Consider the following 26240-nt stretch of genomic DNA (forward strand, 5'->3'; position numbering starts at 1 on the left):
GCTTTCGGGTGATTTCCACCTCAACTCTTCCGCATTTTCCTGCCGCTCTCGGGCTGTGACGTGTCGTGCTGACGGCGGCCTCGGAGCTGGAGAAGCGGGGGGCTGTAGCAGGACACTGTCTGGCTCCAGACGTCCTGCTTCGCTTTTCAGCGGTGTTCCAGAAACAACCCCCTCACCCCTCCTTCTCTGCTCGTTCCCGGCCCGCCCAAATCACACTAAATTCCCGACTGAATCCTGCCCGAGTCTGGGGGAACCAGGCGGCCTGGGAAGCCGGGGACCGGATAGAGGCCATCCCTGCAGCATAAATCTGGTACGCAGCTTTTTTGTGCTCCCGGGGCGCCTCTTATCGCGGCTGTGTCTTTACCGGATTGCGTATATGGCTGTTTGTACTTGTTTCCATTTCGTTTTCTTATTAAATGATTGGATGTAACAGCGAGGCCGCTTGGGGGTGGGCCTTTTCTTTTCAGGCCCGGGCCTAATTGAGGCCGTGATTGATAAAGGAGGCCTATGTTGTTAGCAGGGACGCTAGTTAGCCATTAAACCGAAAGTTAACCGTGTCTTTCTCACCGCTTTCTATTTTTTTGTTGTTGAACGTTAACTAACTGAGTCGCAATGGAGTTACATTGACCCAAATGTGGTTTTATTTAATACGGCCTCTACGTTAAAGAGCAATTTAATTAACGTTAAAGTTAGCTTTCTGTCAAGCAGAAGGCTAACAAAATGGCGGACGCTTGTGTGATCGGTGGTCTTGGAAAAGGTGTTTAGCACTCCGCTAGCTAGCTAGCTGTATATCTCTGCATGAATACAATTGCAAACAAAGCACTTGGTCTGACTTCTGTTCGTTGCTTATATTATACTTTTGTGTTATTGCAATCAACCTTTTATAAATCAGAAATTTGTTTTTTGACAATCGGAATTTGCATTTGAAATCAGCTTGGTGTTGCCCTAGCGGTCAGCTGGACATGGTTGATCTCAGATGGCTTTGTGTTGACTTAGACTCGTATACAAGACCAAGAAAGTGAACCTAATGGGTCGTGTAATAGATTTAATAGATGTTTATGTATTTGAAAATCAGAGTGATGTCCTGTTGTTATCATCCTCATAGCGTTGTCATCTTTTCTGCCCACCTAGAGGTGGGGGATGGTACATTCAGAGGAAATTGGCACCTCAGCTTCACCTTTTTTTTGTTGTTGTTTACATCTCTGTGCTTTCTATTATTATTTTTTTATTGTGACTCTGTAAATTTGTTTAATCTTATATTCTCCCCAGTGAATAATATTATTACACTTCTGGGTTTAAGGGTCATCTTAGTCAAATTTACTTTAGGAAATGAAGTGATCGTTTTGTTTAGTTCAGGATCTCACCTTTGCAAATGAGACATGTCTGTATTAAAGCCACTTTTTCTGTTTATTGGAATTTCTTTACTCTTAGCAATGCTAGTGTCAAGTTTACAGCCTTTTTTCAAAATCGTTTAAAAAAATACTATATTAAATATAAAGTTTGGCTTGATAAATAGAAATCAAGATCACCAATGTTTGTTCTCTTAAAACTTTAGTAGTTAACTGTTTTTTCTTAAACAACGATGGTTAGTTGCAATGAAACAAAGTTCAAATATATATAAAAATATATTGGAAAGCAACATGAGCAATACATGAGTTTTATCTTCAGTACGAATAAGTTGCTATGCAAATATTAGGAGGAGCAAATCAGTTTGGTTCTGGACGATTACAATGATCAGATTGAGTGAATACAGGCAGTTGAGAAATTTAAATTCTTAGCGGTGCAGATGGAGATCATGACAAAAAAATATTATAATACTAAATATTTATAGAGCACTTTATACAAGTAGGCTATCTGTAAGTGTTATGAACAAAAGTATTAGAATAAAATGAAAATAATTATATTTCATTTTCTTTTTATGTGAAAATCTTTTTTGTTTTGTTTTTGTCAAATAGTCTAAATATTGTCTGCTGTCATTTTATTGTGCTGCTGTTATTTCTGACAGTCCAAATATGTTTACATGATCACAACTCAACTCTCCATCCTGTCAATGCACCAATGCCTTCTTTGTGGCAACATTGACCACAGATATTTTTGCGTGTCAGTTTGCACCTGACTTTCCTGGTGATTTTCCAAATTGGATTTTCCATATAGATGAAGCCACAAAAAGGGTTGCACCCATTTGCTGAATCGCAAACCCAAATGATTTTGACCTGCATCTGAAGATCTGCTTTGTGTGAGCCAATGTGTTTCTACCCTTTTAAGATGATCAAACTTTCTACAGATCAGGCCTCTTGTGTTTTAAAGCGATTAACTGCTCAGTTACAGACTCTTTCCAGGTGTTGCCACTTATCCTTTATGTACCAGCTTAGCTCTCATGTTTTATGTCTAATTTTGTTTAATTTTTCTGAAGATTTTATGCTGTAATATTTATCATTGATTAGGGTTTTCATTTGCTTTTCAGCAATTTCCTTTTCCTTTTATATTAAAATCACAAAGAACTCTGATGCAATATTTGGTTTTCTCTCATGGGCTGTTTTCCAATAATAGTATTTAGGACGGGGTAGCTTTTTTTCTGCCCATTAGTGCCTGGATCTCCTAAATCTGATCGTGTCCAGACGGTGTAACAGCTTGGTAATCTTTAGAAACGGCCGTTCTTTTTTGTCTTTTTGTTGAGCTGAGAAATAATACAAAACTCAATTTACTGAGCATGATTAAAAAATAGAATTTTGAATTTACCCATGATTTTAGGTTTTACAACTTTTTTATAGGTTGCATTCCAATACATGCAACACCAGGTGTGTGAATGTAATCTGTTGCTAAAATATCATATACTGTTAGAAATGGCAGTGAAAGGTTTTCTTAATATAAAAATCTTAAATCCTTTTTTGACATTTATTGCATGTAAGCAGCAAAACTAAAGTCTGCTTTTGTTTTGTTTTTTTACTACAATGCATTCAGTTCTCATCCATATAGACGTTAAAAAGCAAAAAGAAAAGGGGTAGAGATTTACCTTATTCATATCAGTGGATTTGGTAGAGTTGTTTTATTTTTTTGACGACAGTCGGTTGCACGGTGGTATTTTTATCTGGTGTGGGGCCTTATGTAGAAACATACTTGTCCGACAGATGAACAATTTCCCAATAGTTGACAGAGTACATTTTTTTAGAAACAGACAAATTCAGGAGTGAATCATCTTCCATATGTTGACAATCATTAGCCATGTTTCCATCCAGATGTCATCCAAATTTTTAAGAAACCTTTAATATGTCAAAAGAGTAGAAAATCTCAATTACACATTTTCAACCATTTGAATATTACTTTATCATAACAGCTTGTATAGGCTATGGTACCTCCTCTTTAAAACCTGCGATGTAAAGAAAGAAAAAGTGAGGTAAACTTTTGCCATGTCAAAACTTATTTCACCAATATGTTTCTATCTTCTTTTCAGCATATTTAGTCTTTGAAATAAAACACAAAACATCTCTAGTGGATTTTAAAACTTTAGTTGATTTTTTTTTTGTCGTTTTTTTTAAATCAAGCCCTTTAAATGCAAAATGCGTTACTTCAATGAAACACTAATCTTGCTTCATAATATCTCCTCTGGGGGATAACGATCATGATAGCTCATATAATTTTTGTGAAATATTACCAGGGTTTTCCTATTGTTATATTCAAGGGGGCCCTGACCCCATAGAGCATGCAGGCCCAAAGTCAGTCCTCGGGGGCCGCTCTCCTGCAGGTTTTAAAGGTTTCCCTGCTTTAGCACAGCTGATTCTGATGATTGCAGTTCAACGAAAGCCTGTTGATCAGCCATCAATGAAATCAGCTGTGCTGAAGCAGCGAAACCTCTAAAACCTGCAGGACGGCTTCCTTTAAGGACCGACTTTTGGCATTGCAGCGTCTAAGCAGAGCTCTGCCTGATGCGCAAATGCTTTAGCAAGTGAAAACATCATGCCAGTAGACATTTCAAATCAGAACAACTCCTGTTAAACCGGGGAAATTGGATTCAGTACTGCTTGAATAAATCATTTGTATTCAAAAAGGATGTTGTGAAATTTTTTTTAAAGAATTTCTGATACTGTCGGGTAATTTGTTTTTGGTTTTTTTCAGCCAAACATTTTTGTCATGCTAAAATCTAACCTCCTTTTGTTTCGCTTTTAGCTCCTCAGTAACAAATGCAGTACGAGGACAATGGATGAGGATGTCACCGGGCTTGCAATACATGCTGAAGAGCCTAAAATAATAATACACGGATCGGGTCAGTGGACAAGCTTGTTTCGCAGTTTTTGATTTGAATAATGTTTTAATGATTGTTTATTTTGTTGTAGTCTTTTTTTCCGGATGTTAAAGTAGATCTCCTGCTAACTGGTTGTCTTCTTCCAGATGACGGTGGTGCCGGTGGGCAGGAGTTTGTTGTGGAGCTTCAAGAGACTGTGTTGGTGTCAGAAGGTGAGGGTGAAGGCATGGCAGTTCACAGGTTTGCCCCAGAGGAGCTAGTCATCCAGGATGCAGTTGAAGATGTGGTTTCTGAGTATGTGCATGAAGATGAAGATGTTGCTGTAGAAACCTGTGTGATGGCTCTAGAGGGCGAAGAGGAAGGCGTTGCCATGGGAGACATCCCGGAAGATGGTCTGGACCCAGAGCAGCAGGAGGATGACCAAGATGGCTGTGGAGACTATCTAATGATATCCTGTACGTTTACTTCTCTGCTTTGCATTTAATAGTTATAGTGTTTCAGCCTTCTTTGATGTTCAGATCCGATTACTCCCAGTGTAGTTTCTTTTATTTTTTTACTAATTAACAAATCAGTTAAAATCAAACATTAAACAAAAAAATAAGGTTATCATATTGAGCTATATATTTCACATTTTTTGGACCTTTGATGGGAAGGAATAAAATAAATGGTTCACTATTTTTAAAGTTTGATATTCATTCATCTATTTTGTATTCATTATGTAACTAGTGGATGAAGCTGGGAAAATGGTGTCTGAGGATGGAACAGAGGTAACTGTGGAAGGAGCTGTGGAGGATCAGGAGGTGGAGAAGGATGAAGACGGACAAGAGGTGATTAAAGTGTACATCTTCAAGGCTGATTCAGGAGAGGACGACATGGGTATGAGTCAAGCTTTTTTCTTTTTTTTTTCCTTGTTGGTGTTTTCTTAAAAATCTAAATATTATAACTTATAATGAAAATATTTCCCTTTACAGGAGAATCGGTTGACATCAGTGATGGAGATGCAGAGAGCGTTGCACTAACAGAATCTACGGGCCAAACTCTCAGAGAGAAGATGGTTTACATGTCTGTCGGGGATTCGCACCACAATCAAGGAAACCATGGTGAGTTTGCTGGATCCAGTTAGCTTGAAATCTAAATGGCGTATTAAGAACAATAACCTTTGCTTTTTTGATTTGGCAAAAAAAACAACAACTATGTTTTGTGTGTCTTTAAGGTATAGAGGACAGCGAGGGCTGTGAAAACCGAAACGGTGCAGCCAGTGCGCTGCTACACATCGATGAATCAGACGGGGTCGATGAAATCAATAGGCAACGCACCAAGAATAAGAGACGATCAGAACATCGGCAGGTCCAGACAGGTATAAAAAAAAAAGCATCCGGAAGAGGATAATATCTCTAGCACACCCTGATTATTATTATTTATTTTTTTTTTTTTATGTCCTTATGTTGCCTTTTAAACTTGTGGACATTTAGTGAAATTAGGAATTGAAATAATTTGCCTAACTCAAAATGCTTACATGTTGAGTAAAAGTAGCCTGCCTGTTTTTTTTGTTTTTTGGAATTTTTTTTTCTTACCATTTTTGTGAGATCACATTTGGAAAAGAGGCATTCCCCCCGACTCTCTATCCCCGTTTCTCTTCAGAGAAGATCACTCCCACTACTCTATATTCCTGTGGAAACGTGCTTTAAGGTCAGAACACACCGAATCCGATTTTGCGTCCGATCCAACAGAAAATCCTGTCGGACAAGGTCGTGGCTCAGTGGAAGCCACTGGGAATGATCCCACCCGACACGATTTGATGCAAGGGGGCCCAGTAGGTCCGACTGAGATAGACCCCAGGTCTATTTCAGTCAGACTACGCAGTAATTCAGCAGCAATTTAATGGGCCTGACAGGAAATGAGACATGGTTATAAAGTAAAACACACTGGCTTTGGGGGAAAATGCTAAATTGAGTCTGTTAATCACATGGGGAAAGAGTCAGTTTGGAGACTCGTGCATAAACAATCCAGCATTAAAAAGAATACCAATGATAGGAGTTCAGGAGAACAGAAAACTGATAGGGATCCTCTTTGAGCCTTGGAAAAAATGAGGAACAGAAAGCACAATTTATCACTCGCCTTAAAAAAAAAAAAAAAGCGAGAGGAGAAAAAAACCCATAGAGTAAAATAGTAATCCTCTTTGAGCCTCATAAAAAAACAACTTAACAAGGGGGAGACAGATCAGGTAAGCACGGTGTATCTCTCTCCTTTTTATGAAAAAAAGAAAAACATTCAGCTATCTCTCTGAGAATCAGCTGTCTGCCTCAGTAAACATATAAACAGCCCCACAGTGTTTCTTGCTGTCTTTTTTTTTTCTTCTTTTCTTTAGACCTAGATCTCATTATGTTTTTAATATAGGATTTGTTTTTTGTATTCTGTATCTGATCTGTTCTGACATGCTGCACAGACTCATTAAGTGGGGCTTTGCTTTATAGCTGTGCCGGTGGTTTTTATTTTATTTTTTATAACTTTCATAATCCGTCCAAGTCAAATGTGGGAAATTGTTTTAATTGATGTATAGCTGAGACAGAAGGGAAAAATATCTGTGCACATGTGCCCACCCTGCCTAGTCGAAACCTCTCTGTACGCAGTCAGTGTGACATAGAAGAAAAATCTGGTCAGAGATAAAAAAAAAAAAATCGCACGCAGCCGGTGTGTTCACGCCTTAACGTTTAATCCAGGGGTGTAAAACTGCAGTCCTTTAGGGCTGGTGGCCCGCACCTTTCAGATATTAACACATCTGAATCAGGACTTTGCAGAACTTGGCTGCTTGCTAAGAAGGTAATTAAATAACACACCTATGACCTAAAGGTTTGTCCCAAGTCTCTCACTAGAATGTTTTCTAACAAACAACTGTAGCTAAACATGAGATCATGTTGGAAATGCCTGAAAAATAACCCACCAGTATTCATAAAGGTTGTAAAATGGGCCATCTTGATACAAACATTAACTTTTTTTTTTAATCTTAGCTTAAAAAACATCATGATATATTGCCCATCCCTAATAGATTGATTAAATTTACTTGTTCTGCAAATAGTGTTTTAAGGTTTGCAATGCATTTAAAATGTGCACTATTTAATGTGTGTCCTTTTAAATGAAAGAAATTAAAAGCTAGGGTTGATTAATTACTAAAATTGATAGCTGCAGCCTTTATCAATGTATGCAACAGGTATCACAGTTTCAATAAATGCTCCTTCACTATTCATTTACTGTGCATATATTTAACCTCTAAAAACCCACCGTTTTAAAGCGCTTACACATAACTCAGAATGCATGAAAATTACACTGATAAAATGTTTAACATTAGAGACATCTTAGATATCGTTGGAAAGCTTAGATTCTCCACTATTCATGAAAAGTTATGAAAATGGCGAGCACCAAATAACATTTAATACAGATATAGCAGCATGTCAAAATGTAAACATTACAAAGCAGCCGCAACAAGCAAGCATGTCTTTACAACTGCTGTTCAAAACAGACATTATTTTTGAGAAGAAAAAAAAAGTCTTGTTTGAACTGATGCAGCTTGAGCTTGATGCAGCTTGGGTGTTTAACTGACCCAATTTTTATGTATATATTCAGAAACTAAAAGGGGTTGGGTTTCAAATAATGTATCACACATGTAATTTGGGCTTACATGTCCTAAGTTAATTGCTTTTCCATTTGGGTATGCAAAATAGGCAAGAATTTCCCAAAATGAGGTGGATGTTAAGAGGTTAAAAAAAGAAAGATTTGCAAACAACTAAATATACATTTACCTGCAACGTTTTGGCTCCTTTATCTTTAGAACTGTGACAATATAAACATGAAATCTATTTCAATTTATTGGAAATTAGGTAATTGACCCAGCAAAAAAAAAAGTTTTTTTTTTTTTTTGTTGGGACTTAACTAAAGAAGAAAATGACAATGTTTTTTTGTTTTTCTTTCCAGCCATCATCATCGGTCCGTACGGCCAGCCGCTGACAGTTTATCCCTGCATGCTTTGTGGTAAGAAGTTCAAGTCGAGGGGTTTCCTGAAGCGACACACTAAGAATCACCACCAGGATGTCCTGACCCGTAAAAAGTACCAGTGTACAGACTGTGACTTCACCACCAACAAGAAGGCCAGCCTCCACAATCACATGGAGGTTCATGCACTGAGCAGCAAAGCTCCCTTCGAGTGTGAATTGTGTGGTAAGGAGTTCCACCAGCAGGGGGCTCTGTTCTCACACAGGCTGCAGCACCACCACAGGGAGCCCAAAGCCCAGCCGCCTCCTCCACCCACTAAGATGCACAAGTGCAAGTTCTGTGACTATGAAACTGCGGAGCAGGGTCTGCTCAATCGACACTTGTTGGCCGTCCACAGCAAAAGTTTCCCTCACATCTGTGTGGAGTGTGGGAAGGGTTTTCGGCATCCTTCGGAGCTGAAGAAACACATGCGCACGCACACTGGTGAGAAGCCTTACTCCTGTATGTACTGCGACTACAAGTCAGCCGATTCGTCTAATCTTAAAACACACATCAAGACTAAGCATAGCAAAGAGATGCCGTACAAGTGTGAGCGCTGTTTCCAGACGTTTGCAGAGGAGGAGGAGTTGATGCAGCACGGACTGACTCACGAGGAGAATAAGACCCACCATTGTGCCCACTGTGATCACAAAAGCTCTAACTCCAGCGACCTGAAACGTCATATCATATCTGTTCATACCAAGGACTATCCGCATAAATGTGCTGTGTGCGGGAAGGGCTTCCATCGGCCATCTGAACTAAAGAAACACTCTGTCTCTCACCGCACTAAGAAACTCCACCAGTGCCGACACTGCAACTTCAAAATCGCAGACCCCTTCGTTCTCAGCCGCCACATTTTATCTGTCCACACAAAAGAGCAGCAGGCCTCACCTGAAAAGAGTGAAGTTAAAAGGACAGAGGTGCAAACTCCCGTTGTGGCACCTAAAAAGTCTGCACCTAGTGGGTCGGGCGGCTCCGGCCCGCCTGTCAGGGTCAGTGCAGCCAGCCTAGCCAGCAGTGTGACTGTTGTTATCGGCAAAGGACAAAAAGAGAAAAGAATATACCAGTGCCAGTACTGCGACTACAGCACCGGGGATGCTTCTGGTTTTAAGCGCCACGTGATCTCCATTCACACAAAGGACTACCCTCACCGCTGCGAGATCTGTTCCAAAGGTTTCCGACGGCCTTCGGAAAAGAACCAGCATATCATGCGTCACCACAAGGACGTGGTGCAGGCAGAGTGACTCTAACGGAGCCAAATACTGTGCCAGAACAATGACCAACATAAAAAAAAACCCTACATCACCCAACCGAGTCCTTTCACAGTGTCAGAAACAGTCTGGTGGTTTTACTCTACTTTAGTCCAATCTGTTGTTTTTAGCTCGTTCTAATCCTCTTGTTTCTTAGCAGATGTATCCCCATGTACATACCATTAAGTCTCTGACATTGTTGGCTCCCTCCCTCCCTCCCTTCTTCATAGACTTGCACTTTTTAACTGCATGTCCCCTGCTGGTGACTCTGTGCATGGCAGTTTGTCTCTTTGTAAAACTTCTTTTTGGATTTGGCAAGTCGCAATCAGTTCTCAGTTAAAGTCGGTCCGCATTATTTGTCTTAAAATCAAAGTGTAATTTTTTCAAAATGTTTGTGTTAAAATATGCATTGAACACCACAGAGATTTGGTTTGCCACATGTACTAAGTAGCACTTGTGAAATTGAGTTTGTTTGTTTGGGGGAAAGAGAAGGAAGACTTAGAAAATCTCCTTTTTTTGTTGCCTTCTGGTGCTTTAAACCCGCCAATATGTAACATAATGCTTTTGTTGTGGTAACAAAAAACAGAAGGGCGTCAAATAATAGAAAAAAAAATCATTCTGGGCTTCAGGAGTCCCTCACAATCTTAACATTTACCTGTAAAAGAAGTGGACACAGTATGGAAGCGATTTGTTTGCTCTCATATTCACATAAATTGATGTGCAATCAATGCTTTACTTTATGTCTGATATTTCTGTTTGTCTGTAATTGTTTGCATCTATTGGAGAAGCCCAAAATTACTGTTTTTCGAATCCATGAATTCTCACAAAGGAGAGAAAGCAGATATTTTTAAAGATGATTTGAGTGAAATGTCTAAATGTTGGGAATCCTACATGTGGTGCTTCAGAACATGGAACTATGGACTGAACTGTTCTCTACCATCAGATCTACTTTTGCTAGTAGAAAAGGGGAAAATGTATCTCTTTCTAGATGCAAATTTCAGATGCTGGTGGTGTACGCATATTATGGCTTTTCAAGATCTTTCAACACCTGTGATCATTTCTGTTTTTATATTTATTTCACTTACAACTCGTTGTATAGTTAAGTGTAACTAGACTTCTATGGGACGTAAATTATTGTTTTGTATACAGACCTGTACAAAGCGTGTAGATGTAAACACTTGATGAAAAGGAAATCCGAACTGTGTTGTTATGGATGTACGTCTGCGTATTTGTTAAAAAATGATAATAAAACAAAGTATTTTAAATGTTGTTTTATTTTGCCAGCAGAGTTCAAAGTTTGTGCAAAGGTAAATGGAAAAGCGGCGTGGTTGAAGATTTTTATGCAAGTAGATATGCTGGATGAATCTTTCCACAGTAATGCTGACGATCTGCAGTTTGCATCTCTGACATGATGAGCGGAGAAGGAAAATTAGGCAGCTGGGCACTCGGCTGAAGAATGCAAAGTAGATGAGGTTAATTAGTTTTTTCCATGGCTTTAATATTTTGGGAACAAAAAAAAGAACCTTCAGTTATGTAAACCTACGTTGTTTAGGAAGGAAAACAATGTTTTCAGGCAGAGCGCCGGCCTCCAAGGACAGCTGTCTGAATTTCTCCATCACCTCAGCTCCAACTTCCTCTTCACGGCCTGGATTTGCAGAATAGATTAATCTGCTGCTAAAAGGAACATGAAATGTGGCTATAGAATCAAAACTGTACCGTAAAGTTTGGTGACAGTGGTGAGCTCTCCCGCCTTCTTTTTTGTGGTGTAGATCAGTGCATACTGTTCATAGTTGACATCCACCACACGCATGTCGTTCTCACTCCCCCAACCTGAAACCAACAATAGGTTAATATGGGGCTGTTCATACCATGTTACATTGGCGTGCACATTGCACTTACGCTGACAAGTGTATGTAAACCTCCCAGGCGTGTCTGTCTTCTTGGCCAGGCTGTTCTTTCTCCAGCAAGAACCATCAGAGCTGCAAAGAAATTAAAACTTAATCATCTTTTACTTTCTAAATTCAGCTCTCTGTTCACTCACACTTACCTGAGACTGGCGTATGAAATATCCAAGTCTCCCTCTGCAGTTGGGTTTAGCATGGCAGTGCCCATTTTCATTGTAGCTTTGCGTTTCACGAACCACTGGGCGTTGGTTGCAAATCCGATAAGGTACCACTTCCCTGCTATCTATGGAGACAAACGGTAAAAGCAGGATATTAAATAACCTTAAGATGTTTTTTTTTGCCTTTAGACAGTGGTCAATTGCTTTTGTGCATCACTAGGTTGAATTTTTTGGGTTCTCCATTAATATTACCCCTAAACAGAGTTGGCCTAAGACATAAAATAAAGGTAATTCCTAAAGCCCCCAGGGGCCAGCTGGGAGCCCCCAAAGTGCATTGGTGTTTCTGAATAACAAATTAGGCAGAATACACTTTGAGATTTTTATGAATGAAACTTACTGTCTAATGACAGTGTAATAAATTGAATACTATGTATGTTTTATATGTATTAATTATTCATAAATGTGTCAGTTAATACAAATAATGACCTTTTTCTAAATAACATTTAACCATAAGGTGTATTTAAAGTTTTTAAACTATATATAAAGTTCTGCTTCAGCTGTGCCAGATAGACGATAGAATAATTATTTAATTAATGTTGAATAAAAAAATGTTCAGAGAAGTTTAAAATTATTTAAATGTTCCATAAAAAAAGGAGCATTAGGGAAACACATATATGTGAATTTGACATAATTTATACATATTCCATTATCAATGGGATTATTAATCTATAATCGTTATATTTAAATGCAATATTTTTATATTTATATATATATTTAGAAGTTAAATCATATCTATATTTATTCTAAAATGTTTACAACCTACTTTGAATACCAGTTATTAAAATTTAAGGCATTGCATTAAAGCCTACGTAATTACTTTTTTTTTTTATTTCATGTGTCTTGTTCTGCAGTGCAGAATGACATCAAATTATATATATATTTTTAATCATCAGTCCAGTTTGTTAATTTACCCCTAACACTGAACTGGGTAACAATCACAAATTCATTTCGACCAATAACACTGACTGGAATAGTTTCAGTGCCCCCCCCCCCCTCCATGAACTTATAATAAGAAAAAGATCATTTTATTAACTAAATGTTAAATTAGTTATAAATGTCATAAATCTGTGCTTGAATCAATCAATAACACAGAAGTAAACACTGAATAATGTGTTTTTCTTTTATTTTTGGGAACTTTGTGCTTTCAAACATTCATTGATGCATAGAATATTTGGAAGCTTTGATCTGATTTTTGATAAAAGAAAAAAAAATGTCATAAGTTTCCTGGCTGATAATTGTATGAAGTACTTTCAGAATAATTTTTTTTATTATTATTATGTCTTGAGTAAAAAAAGAGAGAAAAGAATATAAAACTGATTAATTCCAAAAGAAATCTAAAATATTACTATTACATATACATAATACAGAAGATCAACCTGCAGATCTTTGCAGTAACACCTTTAGAGAGTTTTTATAAAACATTCTGTATTGATAATCTGTATAAAAATAGTTGATAGTGTAACGTCTCTCACCCCCTGTAAGTTGAAGTCTGCCTGAGGCACTACTTCACTGGACATCGTCAGGGCGCAGAGCGCGGCTCCCAGCAGGACGAGCAGTGGACTCATGGCTGCTGAAGAGATGGTATGATTCCTGGAGGCTGGATGAAGGTCTGCAGGGCTGATGTTGAACAATCTGCCTGATGATTGCTTATATAGCAGAGGGGGGGGGGGGTGTACCTTTTCATCTCCATCATCCACACACACATGCACACACCCTGGGCTGGGTTCAAACACGTGAAGCTTCAGGCAAACACATGTACAGATTCACAACCCCAAGGTTAGGACATAGCTGTAGGGGGTTATGGGGTAGACAAGCACCAACATGTTCATTTACCCTCAGTTAAACTGTAGAAGTATTATTTAGTTGAGTTATGTGTCAAAAAAGGAAGGAAAAAAACCCCCACCCAGGATTGGTAAACAAGCCTGTCCTCCAGTGCTTTCTCTGGCTGGGACTATTGAATCAAACTCGTCTGTCAGCAGTTGTGAGGCAGACAAACAAACCTGCTCATGCAAACTGATTCCTAATGATGCCTCAACTTGTGCTGAGCTGAGGTGGACAGTTGAGGAACTTTAATGTTTATTTTTGGGTTTAAAATCCAGTAAAAGATGACTTCACTATTCATTTGAATAATAAACAGACAAAGATTCTTAAAGCAATTTATATCAATTTTTTATATATATATATACACTCACCGGCCACTTTATTAGGTACCCCATGCTAGTAACGGGTTGCCTTCAGAACTGCCTCAATTCTTCGTGGCATAGATTCAACAAGGTGCTGGAAGCATTCCTCAGGGAGTTTGGTCCATATTGACATGATGGCATCACACAGTTGCCGCAGATTTGTCGGCTGCACATCCATGATGCAAATCTCCCGTTCCACCACATCCCAAAGACGCTCTATTGGATTGAGATCTGGTGACTGTGGAGGCCATTGGAGTACAGTGAACTCATTGTCATGTTCAAGAAACCAGTCTGAGATGATTCCAGCTTTATGACATGTCGCATTATCCTGCTGAAAGTAGCCATCAGAAGTTGGGTACATTGTGGTCATAAAGGGATGGACATGGTCAGCAACAATACTCAGGTAGGCTGTGGCGTTGCAACGATGCTCAATTGGTACCAAGGGGCCCAAAGAGTGCCAAGAAAATATTCCCCACAACATGAGACCACCACCACCAGCCTGAACCGTTGATACAAGGCAGGATGGATCCATGCTTTCATGTTGTAGACGCCAAATTCTGACCCTACCATCCGAATGTCGCAGCAGAAATCGAGACTCATCAGACCAGGCAACGTTTTTCCAATCTTCTATTGTCCAATTTCGATGAGCTTGTGCAAATTGTAGCCTCAGTTTCCTGTTCTTAGCTGAAAGGAGTGGCACCCGGTGTGGTCTTCTGCTGCTGTAGCCCATCTGCCTCAAAGTTCGACGTACTGTGCGTTCAGAGATGCTCTTCTGCCCACCTTGGTTGTAACGGGTGGTTATTTGAGTCACTGTTGCCCTTCTATCAGCTCGAACCAGTCTGGCCATTCTCCTCTGACCTCTGGCATCAACAAGGCATTTCCGCCCACAGAACTGCCGCTCACTGGATGTTTTTTCTTTTTCGGACCATTCTCTGTAAACCCTAGAGATGGTTGTGCGTGAAAATCCCAGTAGATCAGCAGTTTCTGAAATACTCAGACCAGCCCTTCGGGCACCAACAATCATGCCAAAAGTCCACCAAAGTCACTCAAATCACCTTTCTTCCCCATACTGATGCTCGGTTTAAACTGCAAGAGATTGTCTTGACCATGTCTACATGCTTAAATGCACTGAGTTGCCGCCATGTGATTGGCTGCTTAGAAATTAAGTGTTAACGAGCAGTTGGACAGGTGTACCTAATAAAGTGGCCGGTGAGTGTATATATATATATATATATATATATATATATATATATATATATATATATATATATATATATATATATATATATATATATATATATATATATATATATATATATATATATATATATAAAGGAAATTGATCCATACTAAATCATTATTTATAACAGTTTCATTACAGAAACCAAAAATGTTTAAGAAAATTTTTTTTTGAGTGTTTAAAGGATGTAAGGAGAAGAAAAGGGCTGTGGCCAAAAAGCCACCAATGTTGATTTCATTGTAAGCAGGAACATTGAAATGTGTCTGCATGAACGAAAAGGTTTACAGCACACTTTTTCTACATTTAAAATACACTTCATAAGACTAAGTAAACAAAACCATGAAAAATTATTGAGCTGTTTACATGGCTTTGGCTTTGCACAAAACAACACTTTCAGTTTTTTCTTTGCACAGATAAGTTTATTCATACAGCCTTAAATCACAGAAAATATATTATCATTGTTCTGCAAAAAAGAATAAAGAAGTTTAATTCATGTCCATGTATATGGATTAAATTCTGCTCCAACCATTTAAATTCATTCTTATACAGTCCAATCAAACAGGATGCCTTGCAAGTGTGTTAATACTCTGTGAGGTGTTCAACTTTATGTAATGTAAAACTAAAATCTCTGCACTTTCTTGGGATTGTTGTTTTTTATTTTTTGCACAAAGTGTCATATTGCAAAGTGAAGTGCAAGAAAAATTTAATACCTTTTTGTCGATAAATAAATTCTCGACTCTGATACTAGAATTATATGCATCAATATGTGTCAGGAAAAAAACAAAAACTACCTAGCACTTTGAACATCATCATGCTGTCTGGAAGCATTTCCTAAGACAAACGGCAAAGATAAAGCTATATGAAGGGCAGTCCTGGAGGAAAACCTGTAAAAGGCTGTATAATACTTCAGATTGGTGAGGAGGTCTACCTTCCACCAAGACCATGAACTTAAACGTTCAGCCAGAGATCCCAGAGTCTGGTTTCTGTTCAAGCTTATTTACGTGTCCGAGTGACCCAGTTAGAGCTTAGACCTAAATTCAACCTGAATTATCTGGTAAGACTTGAATGAATGAATGAATGAATGAATGAATGAATGAATGAATGAATGAATGAATGTTCAGGGACACATTTAATCCAATCTAACCAAACTTTTTCTTGGAATATGAGAAAAATTTAAATCTCTAGATGTGTCAGTCTCAGAGAGACATGGTCCAAAAGAACCAACATTTTTCTCTGCAGCAAAAGGTGGCCTTACATGTGATTGGAAATCAGCCATCACTTTCCTTTTCTTTTTAAAACGAAAGAAAGAGTTTGTGGGTGGTACATGTCAGTGGGCGACCCTATGCTGAAACCATGAACCAAAGACAGAGGAGCAAAAAACACAGAAAAAAAACCCTAACATATTGCACAGACGACGGCAGCAGAGGCTATGTAAGCACTTTCATCAACAAGAGGAGGACAGGTCAACAAACTAGTCCACAACAATTGAAAAGCGAAGAGAGGAGACTGAGCTGCAAGAATAGCTTTCTTTTGGGGTGCAAATCACCAGCTTTATCTTCATACAATTTCTAACCATTTAATTGGATGGCAATATGATGATTGCAGTAATCAAAAAGTCTGTCAAGATACAAAGTCCTTACAATTTAATTTTCAAATCTGATTTAATACTAATTTACATTGGTATTAACTCACAAAAAACAACCCAAATAGGATTTGATGATTTTATTCCAAAGATCCTACAGGCATCAGGCATTTAAATCAAAAGCAGCATTATTTGAAAAAAAAACAACAACAATAATAATAATAATAATAATAATAATAATAATAATAATACACCACCTGTTAACTATAGTCATGAGTTTAAAGTAAATGCATATCTTAAAGATGAAGATGTGGTTTATTTTTTTCATTTTTTTCTATAGAATTAGATTGTTAAAGATTGAATCAATGGGAATTGATTTATGAAGTGGAAGAAAAAAAAACAATGTAGCTATAAATGCAAAAAAATAAAATAGGCTATGTTTCACCGATGCAACCATCTGTGAAGTAGCAGTAGCAATTATTGCAAATACTCAAAAGGCTAGAGGGAAGCCTCAGATTGTCTTTTACACAATACTAATATATCAAATAAATTAGAAGGTTTTAATGGAAATTTAGAGAAATGGCTGCTTTGCAAAAAAAATAAATAAATAATAACAAAAGAAATCTAGAAGACCCTTAATTACCAAACAGCTGCATTTCACTGAAGATATTTTCAGGGCAGTTAAAAACAAGTAGCTGCAAAAACATAGAGATCAGGCCACTGAGAACTCACAGAAGGCGTCGACCTTTCTAGGAATATCAAGTTTAGACATAATCATATTAGAAGGCACAGACGATCAATCAAATGATAAAACATAAAAAAAAAATAAACACAAAAGGCTATTTCATCCATATGAATTAGGAAAATTGGAAACATTCTTAAGTCATCTTATGTTACTTCTGTGTCCAAAAAAATGAAAGACTTTTTTTTCCAGGATTTTGTTCCAGGGCTATGAATGCACAACAAACAACAGGAATTCAGAGTCTTTGCGCATGTGTGCCTTACCAGTTTAAACATGTGTGCTGTGCAATATAAAAAGCAAAATAATTAGAGATTGTGCCAAAAACAAAAAGTTATGTAACTGTAGTTATGAAAGCTGACCCTTGCAAAACCTTGCAGCTGCAACAGACTGTCTCAAAACAGCATTTACTGTCGTGAACAGAAGCGGTTGCTTTTGGAGAAAATGAGAAATACATTTTCTTTGTCAAGGGAATTTAGAAGGGCCATCCTGTCTTTCCTTCCCAGTTTTTAAAACCAGTTCATGGCAACAAGCTCTGGGTTCATTCTTATGGTCTGTGCTCAGGCAGCATTCACATTGCCCTATTGGACCTGTTGCCCTCATCCCTCCACCATCATGGAGTTGGACAAATGGATGCTACTCTTGTTGTCAAGCCTAATGAAAAGAACATAAAGCGCATGCTATATTACTGCACAACCATATTTGGTTTCCTCAAAACTTTTAATGGAATAGCATGTAAGCTTGTGGAATTATAATGCTCACTTAGTTGTTATTTTGCATTTAGCAAGTTTGTTCCTCTTGATTTAAAGACCAAAAAGCAGCATAAGTCTAGTCTGATTTAGTGTCAGGCACTTAGAAAAAAACGGTTAGTATGTGTCTGTTTATAAGGTCTACATGAATTATGTTTTCAATAGAAAATTGCTTACAGCTTTTGTATGTACACTGTATCATAAAAGTTATTCCACCCTTCACATTTCTGCAGATACTGAAGTAAATCTTTTTATGGGAAAAGAAATGTCACTTGATAGCAAAGGAAACTAGTGTGTGTGCAGCTTAAATAAGAGTACAAATGCATTGTTTCCTCGAATGAATGCAATAAACAGCTATTTATATCCAAACCACTAGCAACAAAAGTCAGTAAACCCTGAAGAAACTACACCCCTGAATGTCAAACTGGGCACTACTTGTCCTTTTCTTTTTAACATTTCATGTGACTAGTTAATGTGTCATGCATAGGTAGCAGGTGTGTTCAGTTTTCTAGTACAGCTCTCCCACTTTCGCATATTGGTCACTAGCAGTTCCAATGTGGCAATGAACTTTAAAGAGGAATTGTTGCACGAGATGGCTGTGCTATATTGCCAACACCCTGAAGCTGGAGCACCGGGGCCAAGATTAAATGCTGTCTTTGATAGGTTCAGGATCACTGGTTGCAATGTTGCAGAGATTGAATAGGTGAGGGTTATGCTTGTCAGTGCTCAGACTATATACCGCACACTTCATAAAATTGGTCTGTATGGCTGTCACCACAAAAGGAAGCCTCTTCTGAAATCTGTACGCAAGAAAGCTTGTAAACATGTCCTGATGTCAGCAAATGGATTACTGGAACTATGTCCTAAAATCTCATAAAATCAAGATTATGTTTGGTTAAGGTGGTCTCAAGCATGTGTTGCAACAACCAGGTGAGGAGTTCAAAGATAAGTGTATCATGCCTACAGTCGAGCATGGTGGTGGGAATGTGATGGTCTGGGACTGCATGAGTGCAGCAGGTGTTGGGGTGTTACATTTCATTGAGAGAAACATGAACTCAAACATGTACTATGAAATACTGAAGCAGAGCAGCATCCCCTCCCTTCAGAAAGTGGGCCGCTGAGCAGTGTTCTAGCATGACCCCAAACACATCTCTAGGATAACCACTGCTTTCCTGAAGAGACTGCAGGTAAAGGTGATGGAAGCTCGGGTAAACTCGTTGGTTACACAAAATATGGACACATTTGGAGCTTTCACCATGGGGTGTACTCACTTTTGTTTCCAGGGTTTCGGCTATTAATGGCCAAATTTCTTTGTTGTTTTGAGGAACTATACATTTAGACTTTTGTATAAGCTGCACAAAGACTATTTCTCTTTGTTTTAAAGTGATGCGTATTCAGTGTTGCCCCATGAAAAGATAAACTTAAGTACCTGCAGGAATGTGAGGGGTGTATTTACTTTGGTGATACACTGTTCCTTGCTGTAGGACAGTTCCTGAGAATTTTTATTGGAAGAACAAGAGTGGCCTGAGGAGGGCAGCAGAGGACAGACTATTCAGTCTTTTTCATATCTGCTGAGGTAAGTGGAAGAGACAATAAATGATGAACTCATTGGTAAATTAAGGGGAAATATCTATCGAGCAAATAAGTTATTAATAAACTGTTTTGACAAGAAATCAAAAAGGTTAAAAAGAGAAAGGATGGATGGAAGCATGAGGCAAAATTCTGGATCAAAAGGAAAATGGATGTTAAATAATGCAGAAAGGAATCATTATTCATACACTCTACTCTCTCTCTTTATATATGGTTGGCCCCATTTACTACTAAAGGGTATTTTTATTAACTGAGAGCTTCATTAAATAATTGAATGGTGTAAATGTTAAATAATAGGACTTGTACCTTTTCAAGAATTCCTATAAATTCACCTTTATATTATTTCTTCTATTGAATTCAGTTTATTTTTAAAGCTCCAATTCACAAAATGTCACCTGGAGGCACTTTACTGAGATGATTCAATCAGATGATACAGTCAAAGTGTTCAAGGTTTCCGATCTAAGGAAAACCATCTGAGAAGATTGTTACATAAACAATAATAGAGTGTGTTCAGTCAGAGGCTTCTCCAGATCCGGTGCAACACAGACTGATACAGAAAATCCCTCCTACCTACAGCTATCATAGATTCCCCTTAGGATTAACAAAATTGTATTAAACTGAATGGCAATCATGAGGAAAATAATTGTGCAGCAAGTTCTAACTCTAAAACATGCATCAATCTGTGCTTTTTTTTTTCTTTAAAAGAAAAGAACCTTTACATTTCCACTGCAAGCTTTTTTTTTTTTTTTACTAAAACTGTTGTCAGGTTCATATGCCACAGCAGTGGGCTCAAGGTCCAGTGAAGAGCTGATGTGAAATTTGTTAGAAAGAAAGACTAACTAGACTAAGTCTGTGGGACTGGAGTGAAATGACATAAAAGAATCTGTCATGGTGAGGAACTCAACCCAGTTTTGATAGAAACCACGTGAATACTCCCCAGTGTCGATGACGAGTCCCCACAGACGGCTTTGGCCCTTTTTGTTCCTCACAGCCAGCTGAGCCTCGCGCCCAGTCACATTGAAGCTGATGTTCACAACCTGAGCTACCAGAAGGTAGATCAATCCAACAGTGATAATGCTGCTGTACCAACAGCAGGTGAAGCAAAGGGCCGTGCTGTAAACACACATGGAGCAAACACATCACTACATGTCATATAACACACACTGCTTATAAAAAAAATAAAATAAAAGATGTTAAAAACTTAAAAGTCAATCGCAGAGTAGACTTCTGCTCCAAATGCATCTTTTTCTTGATAAAACATTAATATTTCAAGTTTGTCGATATTCTCCTGCAGACAGTTTTTAAAAGGGCTGCAGCACCTGGGCTGGCTGTAGACGCCGGGGCAGTAGAAGAGGGCCGTCATCAGATACTGACGAGGACAGAGGCTGCGGAGCACCACACTGATCCCGTACACGGCAGTCAGCACAAACACACAGAGGGTCTGCAGGAAGCTGCGGTGATTTGCTTGTCCCACGCAGCTGTTTATCCTGCAGCATCTCAACATGCAACACAGACGGCAGACGAGTCAGTTGATGGAGAGAAAAATGCATCTAAAATTTTATTTCACATTTTCTCATGTTACAGTCAGAAGCTTTGATTTACCTAACTTAGTGAATAATTAAAAGCTAAAATAATCCATCGTTTTCAAAGTGCTTCAATAAAGAAAAGTGTGGCATCAATTTCAATTCAATTCTGTCCCCATATGAACTAAGAGCAACCGATTTAATTTAAAGCCCTTGATTAATAAACCCAATCCAAGAGTTTGTTACTCAATCTCAAAATCTCAGTATAAATGCTATTAATTTGTCAAGGTGTCAGATGTTTGCCCAAAGTAACTCAGAAGCAGCTTCAGAGACCCACAGATCAGGAAGGTTGTCTGCTAAGAAAAGTATTAGGAATGCAGACCATTAATCTGACCCTTATAGAAGATTGTCATGAAAAAAAGGATTTGTTTTTGTTTTTAATATAAGAGAGTACTCTAGTCAGTGTCCTCTTCCCTCCATAAAAGACACTTCATCCCGGCGCTGCGTGCCCCAATCCCATAACATCATCAATGACCCCTCACACCCCCACCATGGACTGTTCTACTTGCTGCCCCATGGGAAGAGGCTTTGCAGGATTCAATGCAGGTCCAGCAAATTCTAAAACAGCTTCTTCCCCACCGCCTTCAGACAGCATAAGTGTTGAAAAAACTCTAATAGAGTTGGGTTTCTATTAAAGTGTTTCATTTTTCATGTAGGCCAAGCAGACTTTTATTTAATATCTACATGCTCCCCCTGACTTAGATCTTAATAAAGAACAACACAAGTTACCATAACTATGCAGACGACACACAGCTGTACGATGTGACCATGTGACTTTTGACCTTTTCAGGCACTTGGTAAATAATTGAATAAAAAATTCTAAATGCACAAATGTGCCAATATTTTATTTAGTTGAAGCAAAATAAAACTGAAGAAATATTTTTTGCACCAAATAAAAAGCATTTAAAAGTTATCACTAATATTCCAGACCAAATTCCAGTCAGTCAGGCTCTAAATCGGTGTGGTGATGGATTCAGACCTGAACCTTTAAAGATTCATAATATCAGTAAAAAAGTCATCCTCCTGTCACCCACAGAACATTTCTAAGAATAAAGGTCTTACGTCTCAACAGGACCTTGAAAAACTACTTAAAGAGTTCATAATTAGTATAATTAATTGATGGTATATTCACAGGCCTCCCTGAAGAATGGATCATGTAGCTGCAGCTGATTCCGAATTCTGCTGCCTGCACCCTCACCAAAGCTAAGAAGGTTGACCACATCAGCCAAATCCTCAAAAGTATAAAGTCCCAAAATGTAAAGATTTGTGTGACTTAAAAACTGCTCAATTCATCTATAAATTTAATACATTTCTAATAAAAGGGTGTATGAGCATCATGCTGTAGGATAACCACTGCTCTGCAAGGATAGAGAAGCAGGCAAAGTTGATCAGGAGATGGATGGAGCTAAATTTAGATCAAACATCTGGTTGTGAAAGAGGACTGGGGAGGGAGGTTTATTAACGTGTTTTATAACCATGTTTCACAACTTGCATTTAGTTGTACTTTGAATTATAGTCAACAAGAGAAAATGATTTAGATGCACTAAGTTTTTAAAAGCCATTTATGTATTTGTAATTTATTTTTATAAAACAAAAAGACATTCAAAGATACAAATCTAATCTGGTGTGAGAAAGGCTTAGATTTAATTTTTAAACTATATTGCCCAGCCCCAAAGCTGGTTGATATATAGGTTGGTCCTGTTGTGAAAGGTTAGGAAGGAGGAGTACTAATTATGTCACATTTAAAAATTTCTGTGTTCTTTCCACTTTGAGTTACTCTCCATATACATTTTCAATCAAATAAAATGTTTCTAAAGTGGCAAATCATATTTATCTCTAATCTGAACAGTGTTAACTTCTATCTAATTTAGATAAGCTTGAGTTATTTTCTCACCAGGATTCTAAGCAACTTGCATCTTTGCATTACTGAACAAATAAACGTTTTTTTTTTCAATCTGTATTTTAAATAACATTAAAATGCCAAATGCAGTATTGCTAGCAGATAACTCACACATCTTCTGATAATTCTGTAACATATCCAAGTGTGAAAAAGTGAGCCTTTTTTTTCTGCAGGTATGCAGCCTGGGCACTAGCATTCACTAGATCCAGCATCTTATTTGGGAAGATCAGCAAGAAAACGGATCTAAACCATTATAACTAAGACCCACCAGACACAGTGGTGGTCCAGACGTTGAACACATAATCCACAGGTTCTGCAGTGTCCAGCACGCGGGGGTCGCATTATTTTGCACACAGGACACAAGGTCCATTTTGTTGAATTTGGATGTTTTCTTGTCTTTTCTGAGTCTGCTGACTGAATACATCCATCAGAATTGGTTAACTCATTCTCCGCATCCATCTGCTGATGGTTTGCTTCATGCAGTGAGGCAGTGACAAATCCCGGACCTCTCTTAGTGTGAATAAGGGACACTATGGTGAGAATCATCCCAGTGGTCACAGCAAACGTCTGCAGTGGGCTTACATCTCCACGGGGTAAGATCTCTGTGATGAAGAGGTAATACATGTAGGCCAGAGAGTACAGTGCAAGGGTGAGGAAGAAGAGGGTGCGCCTTTTCCTTCGGTGCGTGGCATAGTAGTAAGACAGCACCAGGCCTGGCAGAGCCGTCAGGATGATAATGCCCAGCAGGTAGTGAAGAGCTGCAGCTTTCAGCAGGAGAGGCAGTAGAAGCAGAGCTGGGATCATGGAGATCTTCATGTTGTCCATCATGGTCCCAAAGGCAGGACACTGGATCCCACAAGAAGGTGGTTTCTCCTTCAGCCAGCTATGGACAGCAGGGACATGAGTCATAACAGAAAAAATATACCATCAGACATTGTGCAGTAGCAGTTTATCTCAGCTGAATTGTGAAACTCTTGTGCTGCAAACTTTTTGAGGCTAATTACTGGCATTTGTGTCACTATTAACTTGATTTCTAATATAACATTCCTTTGTGTTCAAACCCTTAGCATAAATGCAAATTCACATTAAATTTGATATGTGTTTTTAACATATTTAAATCTTTAAAGCTCTCAGAAAAGAGGACGAACAAGTAGTATCAGTTAGTGAAAAAAAGATTTAAAAAGTTTTATCTTTAGATTCAATTTAGCAGTGCTGATAGTTTAGACTAACTGTTCAGCCTTTCTTCTCAGAAACAAATTTAAAAGAAAGAATTAAATCATTTTAGGCTACATATCTTCCAAAAAATACTTAGAGACGTTTTAAATGTCGAAAAATTTTATAGTAATGTCATGTTTAAGGGTTTAATTTGGCACAATATCTATTTGTTTATTCTTTTGCACTGCTCTGAACCTTCTACATTAATGCCTTTTGCACCATGTCTCTCCTACACTTTTCACATTTTGATCACTGCTGCTCTTTATACATTGAAATGTTCATTTCAGTGCTAAACTGCTCATTCAATGCCGAAAAGCTGTGTCTATCAAAATTTTTTTTTTATGCATTCTTTGTATACTAAATGACAATAAAGTTTTTATAAGTCTAGTTTTGATTGTTTTCCTACGTTTACTTAGTTTGGGTTATTAGTTATGTCTTTTCATAGTTATTCTATTATTTTCTAGTTTACATACAGCAAGTTGTGGATAATCAATGGACTCTGTCGCCTGTTTAAGTGGCTCACGTTGAAGGATTGCTTCCAATAAGCAAACATTTTCTTCCTACATTTTTTTCAGCTTTCTGTTACAGTCTCACAGATTTCTGTATCATTGTAGCAGTTTCATCACAGTGCTCATACCTACTGAAAGCTTCATCCAGGTCTTCACAGTCACAGCAACACCTGCACTGGTTGATATCACATTCGCAGCAACACATACGATCGTCTGGCTCTGGAGGCTTCAGCTTCTCCCATATCATAGTGACCTGCTAAATATGCCACTAACGTTTTGAGCCACCACAACTTTAAAAGAAAATAGAAGGATAGATATGCAACATGTCTGTTAGCTAAATAGTAAAAAAAAAAAACATGTTTAAAAAAATATTTCTAACACATAGATATCTCCAAAGTGTAGCGACTGAATTCAGAATTATCGTACAATATTAAACTGACAGATTGATTATGAACAGCATTAAACAGGGAAACAGCAAAATGGGTCTATTGTAACTTTGGAGGAGCGCCACCGCTCAAGTAGTATTAGGTAGTACAGGCCCGTATTCACAAACATTTGCAAAATGTCTTAGAATTCAAAGATTAAGATAAAATAAAAATAAAAAACATCAAAATTATGCTCTTGTTTTGATACAGGGATAAAATAAGGTATATACTAAATGAAGGAGAAGGCACTGCTGTCAGAAGAGTCAAAAAAGAAAACGGTTTGCAAACATGGAAGTCTGCAAGATGAAGTGGAAAACTACCTCATCATTCTCTGTCTTTTCAGCAAGGTTCAGGTATTTGGGCAGAGTTGATTGTAAGATGTAGCTGAATGCTACAGTTAGCCAGTGCTACATTAGAACACTTTAGATCTGATCATATTTATTGGTGGCCTAGTCAAAGTTCAGACATATGATGAAAGGAGAATCAGTGGTAAGAATTGAAATGTTTTTGTCCTCCATGCTTTTTCTGTATCTTGCAAAGAAAAAAAATGCAAAATGTCTCTAAATGTGCAAAACCATACATCGGTAGAATAGCAGCTGTAACAGCAGCAAAAAACACTTCTACAGAATACCTGCATGGAACACTTTTCAGATTTTATTTGTTAAGAAACTGTGAAAACGATGCCACCACTTTCATGTTACTTAAAATTAGGCAAAATATTGTTGTACAATTGCAAAAAAAAAAACCACAGTTACATTTCTGTGATTAAGTGGGGATCTGAATACCTTTGTGATACATGGCTTAATCCTCATAAAGGTATGTATGCTCCTCAAATTAGCCTTTTAAATCGGACCAAAAACTGCTAGTTTTTCCTTAATTTGAGCTGC

The 26240-nt window shown here is 38.0% G+C and overlaps 2 protein-coding genes across 4 annotated transcripts; one reads left to right on the top strand and one right to left on the bottom strand.

The window, feature by feature from the left end:
* Window positions 1-10781, top strand: LOC119778300 (zinc finger X-chromosomal protein). 3 transcript variants are annotated; one of them, XM_038277474.1, is made up of 8 exons: window positions 1-310; window positions 4165-4261; window positions 4387-4452; window positions 4567-4695; window positions 4967-5116; window positions 5212-5340; window positions 5454-5597; window positions 8210-10781. In XM_038277474.1, exons 2-8 carry the CDS (start codon window positions 4195-4197, stop codon window positions 9508-9510), a joined length of 1986 nt encoding a protein of 661 aa, XP_038133402.1. In that variant the 5' UTR covers window positions 1-310; window positions 4165-4194; the 3' UTR covers window positions 9511-10781. The 3 variants fall into 3 exon arrangements, with proteins under 3 accessions (XP_038133402.1, XP_038133408.1, XP_038133394.1); XM_038277480.1 differs by having other exon boundaries at window positions 4588-4695; XM_038277466.1 differs by having other exon boundaries at window positions 4-310; window positions 4387-4695.
* LOC119778317 (palmitoyltransferase ZDHHC23-A-like) lies at window positions 10773-25190 on the bottom strand. The gene is made up of 9 exons (XM_038277492.1): window positions 25057-25190; window positions 23473-24087; window positions 21041-21208; window positions 20581-20834; window positions 11564-11699; window positions 11416-11495; window positions 11233-11346; window positions 11060-11161; window positions 10773-10965 (listed from the first exon to the last, which is right to left on the bottom strand). The coding sequence occupies exons 1-9, from the start codon at window positions 25173-25175 to the stop codon at window positions 10946-10948; spliced, it is 1608 nt and encodes a 535-aa protein (XP_038133420.1). The 5' UTR covers window positions 25176-25190; the 3' UTR covers window positions 10773-10945.
* Between the last annotated feature and the right edge of the window lie 1050 nt (window positions 25191-26240).

This window comes from Cyprinodon tularosa, unplaced genomic scaffold (assembly GCF_016077235.1).
Source record: "Cyprinodon tularosa strain WSP-4 unplaced genomic scaffold, ASM1607723v1 ctg101, whole genome shotgun sequence".
Classification (NCBI taxonomy): Eukaryota; Metazoa; Chordata; class Actinopteri; order Cyprinodontiformes; family Cyprinodontidae; genus Cyprinodon; species Cyprinodon tularosa.

What these genes read in the sequence shown, in the direction of transcription:
- LOC119778300 (XM_038277466.1), top strand. Translation starts at nt 4,195, where the DNA reads ATGGATGAGGATGTCACCGGGCTTGCAATACATGCTGAAGAGCCTAAA. An exon ending in AGACTATCTAATGATATCCT is followed by an intron (nt 4,696 to 4,966) that starts GTACGTTTACTT and finishes TTATGTAACTAG; the next exon opens with TGGATGAAGCTGGGAAAATG. An exon ending in ACATCGGCAGGTCCAGACAG is followed by an intron (nt 5,598 to 8,209) that starts GTATAAAAAAAA and finishes TTTTCTTTCCAG; the next exon opens with CCATCATCATCGGTCCGTAC.
- LOC119778317 (XM_038277492.1), bottom strand. Translation starts at nt 25,175, where the DNA reads ATGATATGGGAGAAGCTGAAGCCTCCAGAGCCAGACGATCGTATGTGT. An exon ending in ATTTCATACGCCAGTCTCAG is followed by an intron (nt 11,496 to 11,563) that starts GTAAGTGTGAGT and finishes ATTTCTTTGCAG; the next exon opens with CTCTGATGGTTCTTGCTGGA. An exon ending in CACTGTCACCAAACTTTACG is followed by an intron (nt 11,162 to 11,232) that starts GTACAGTTTTGA and finishes CTGCAAATCCAG; the next exon opens with GCCGTGAAGAGGAAGTTGGA.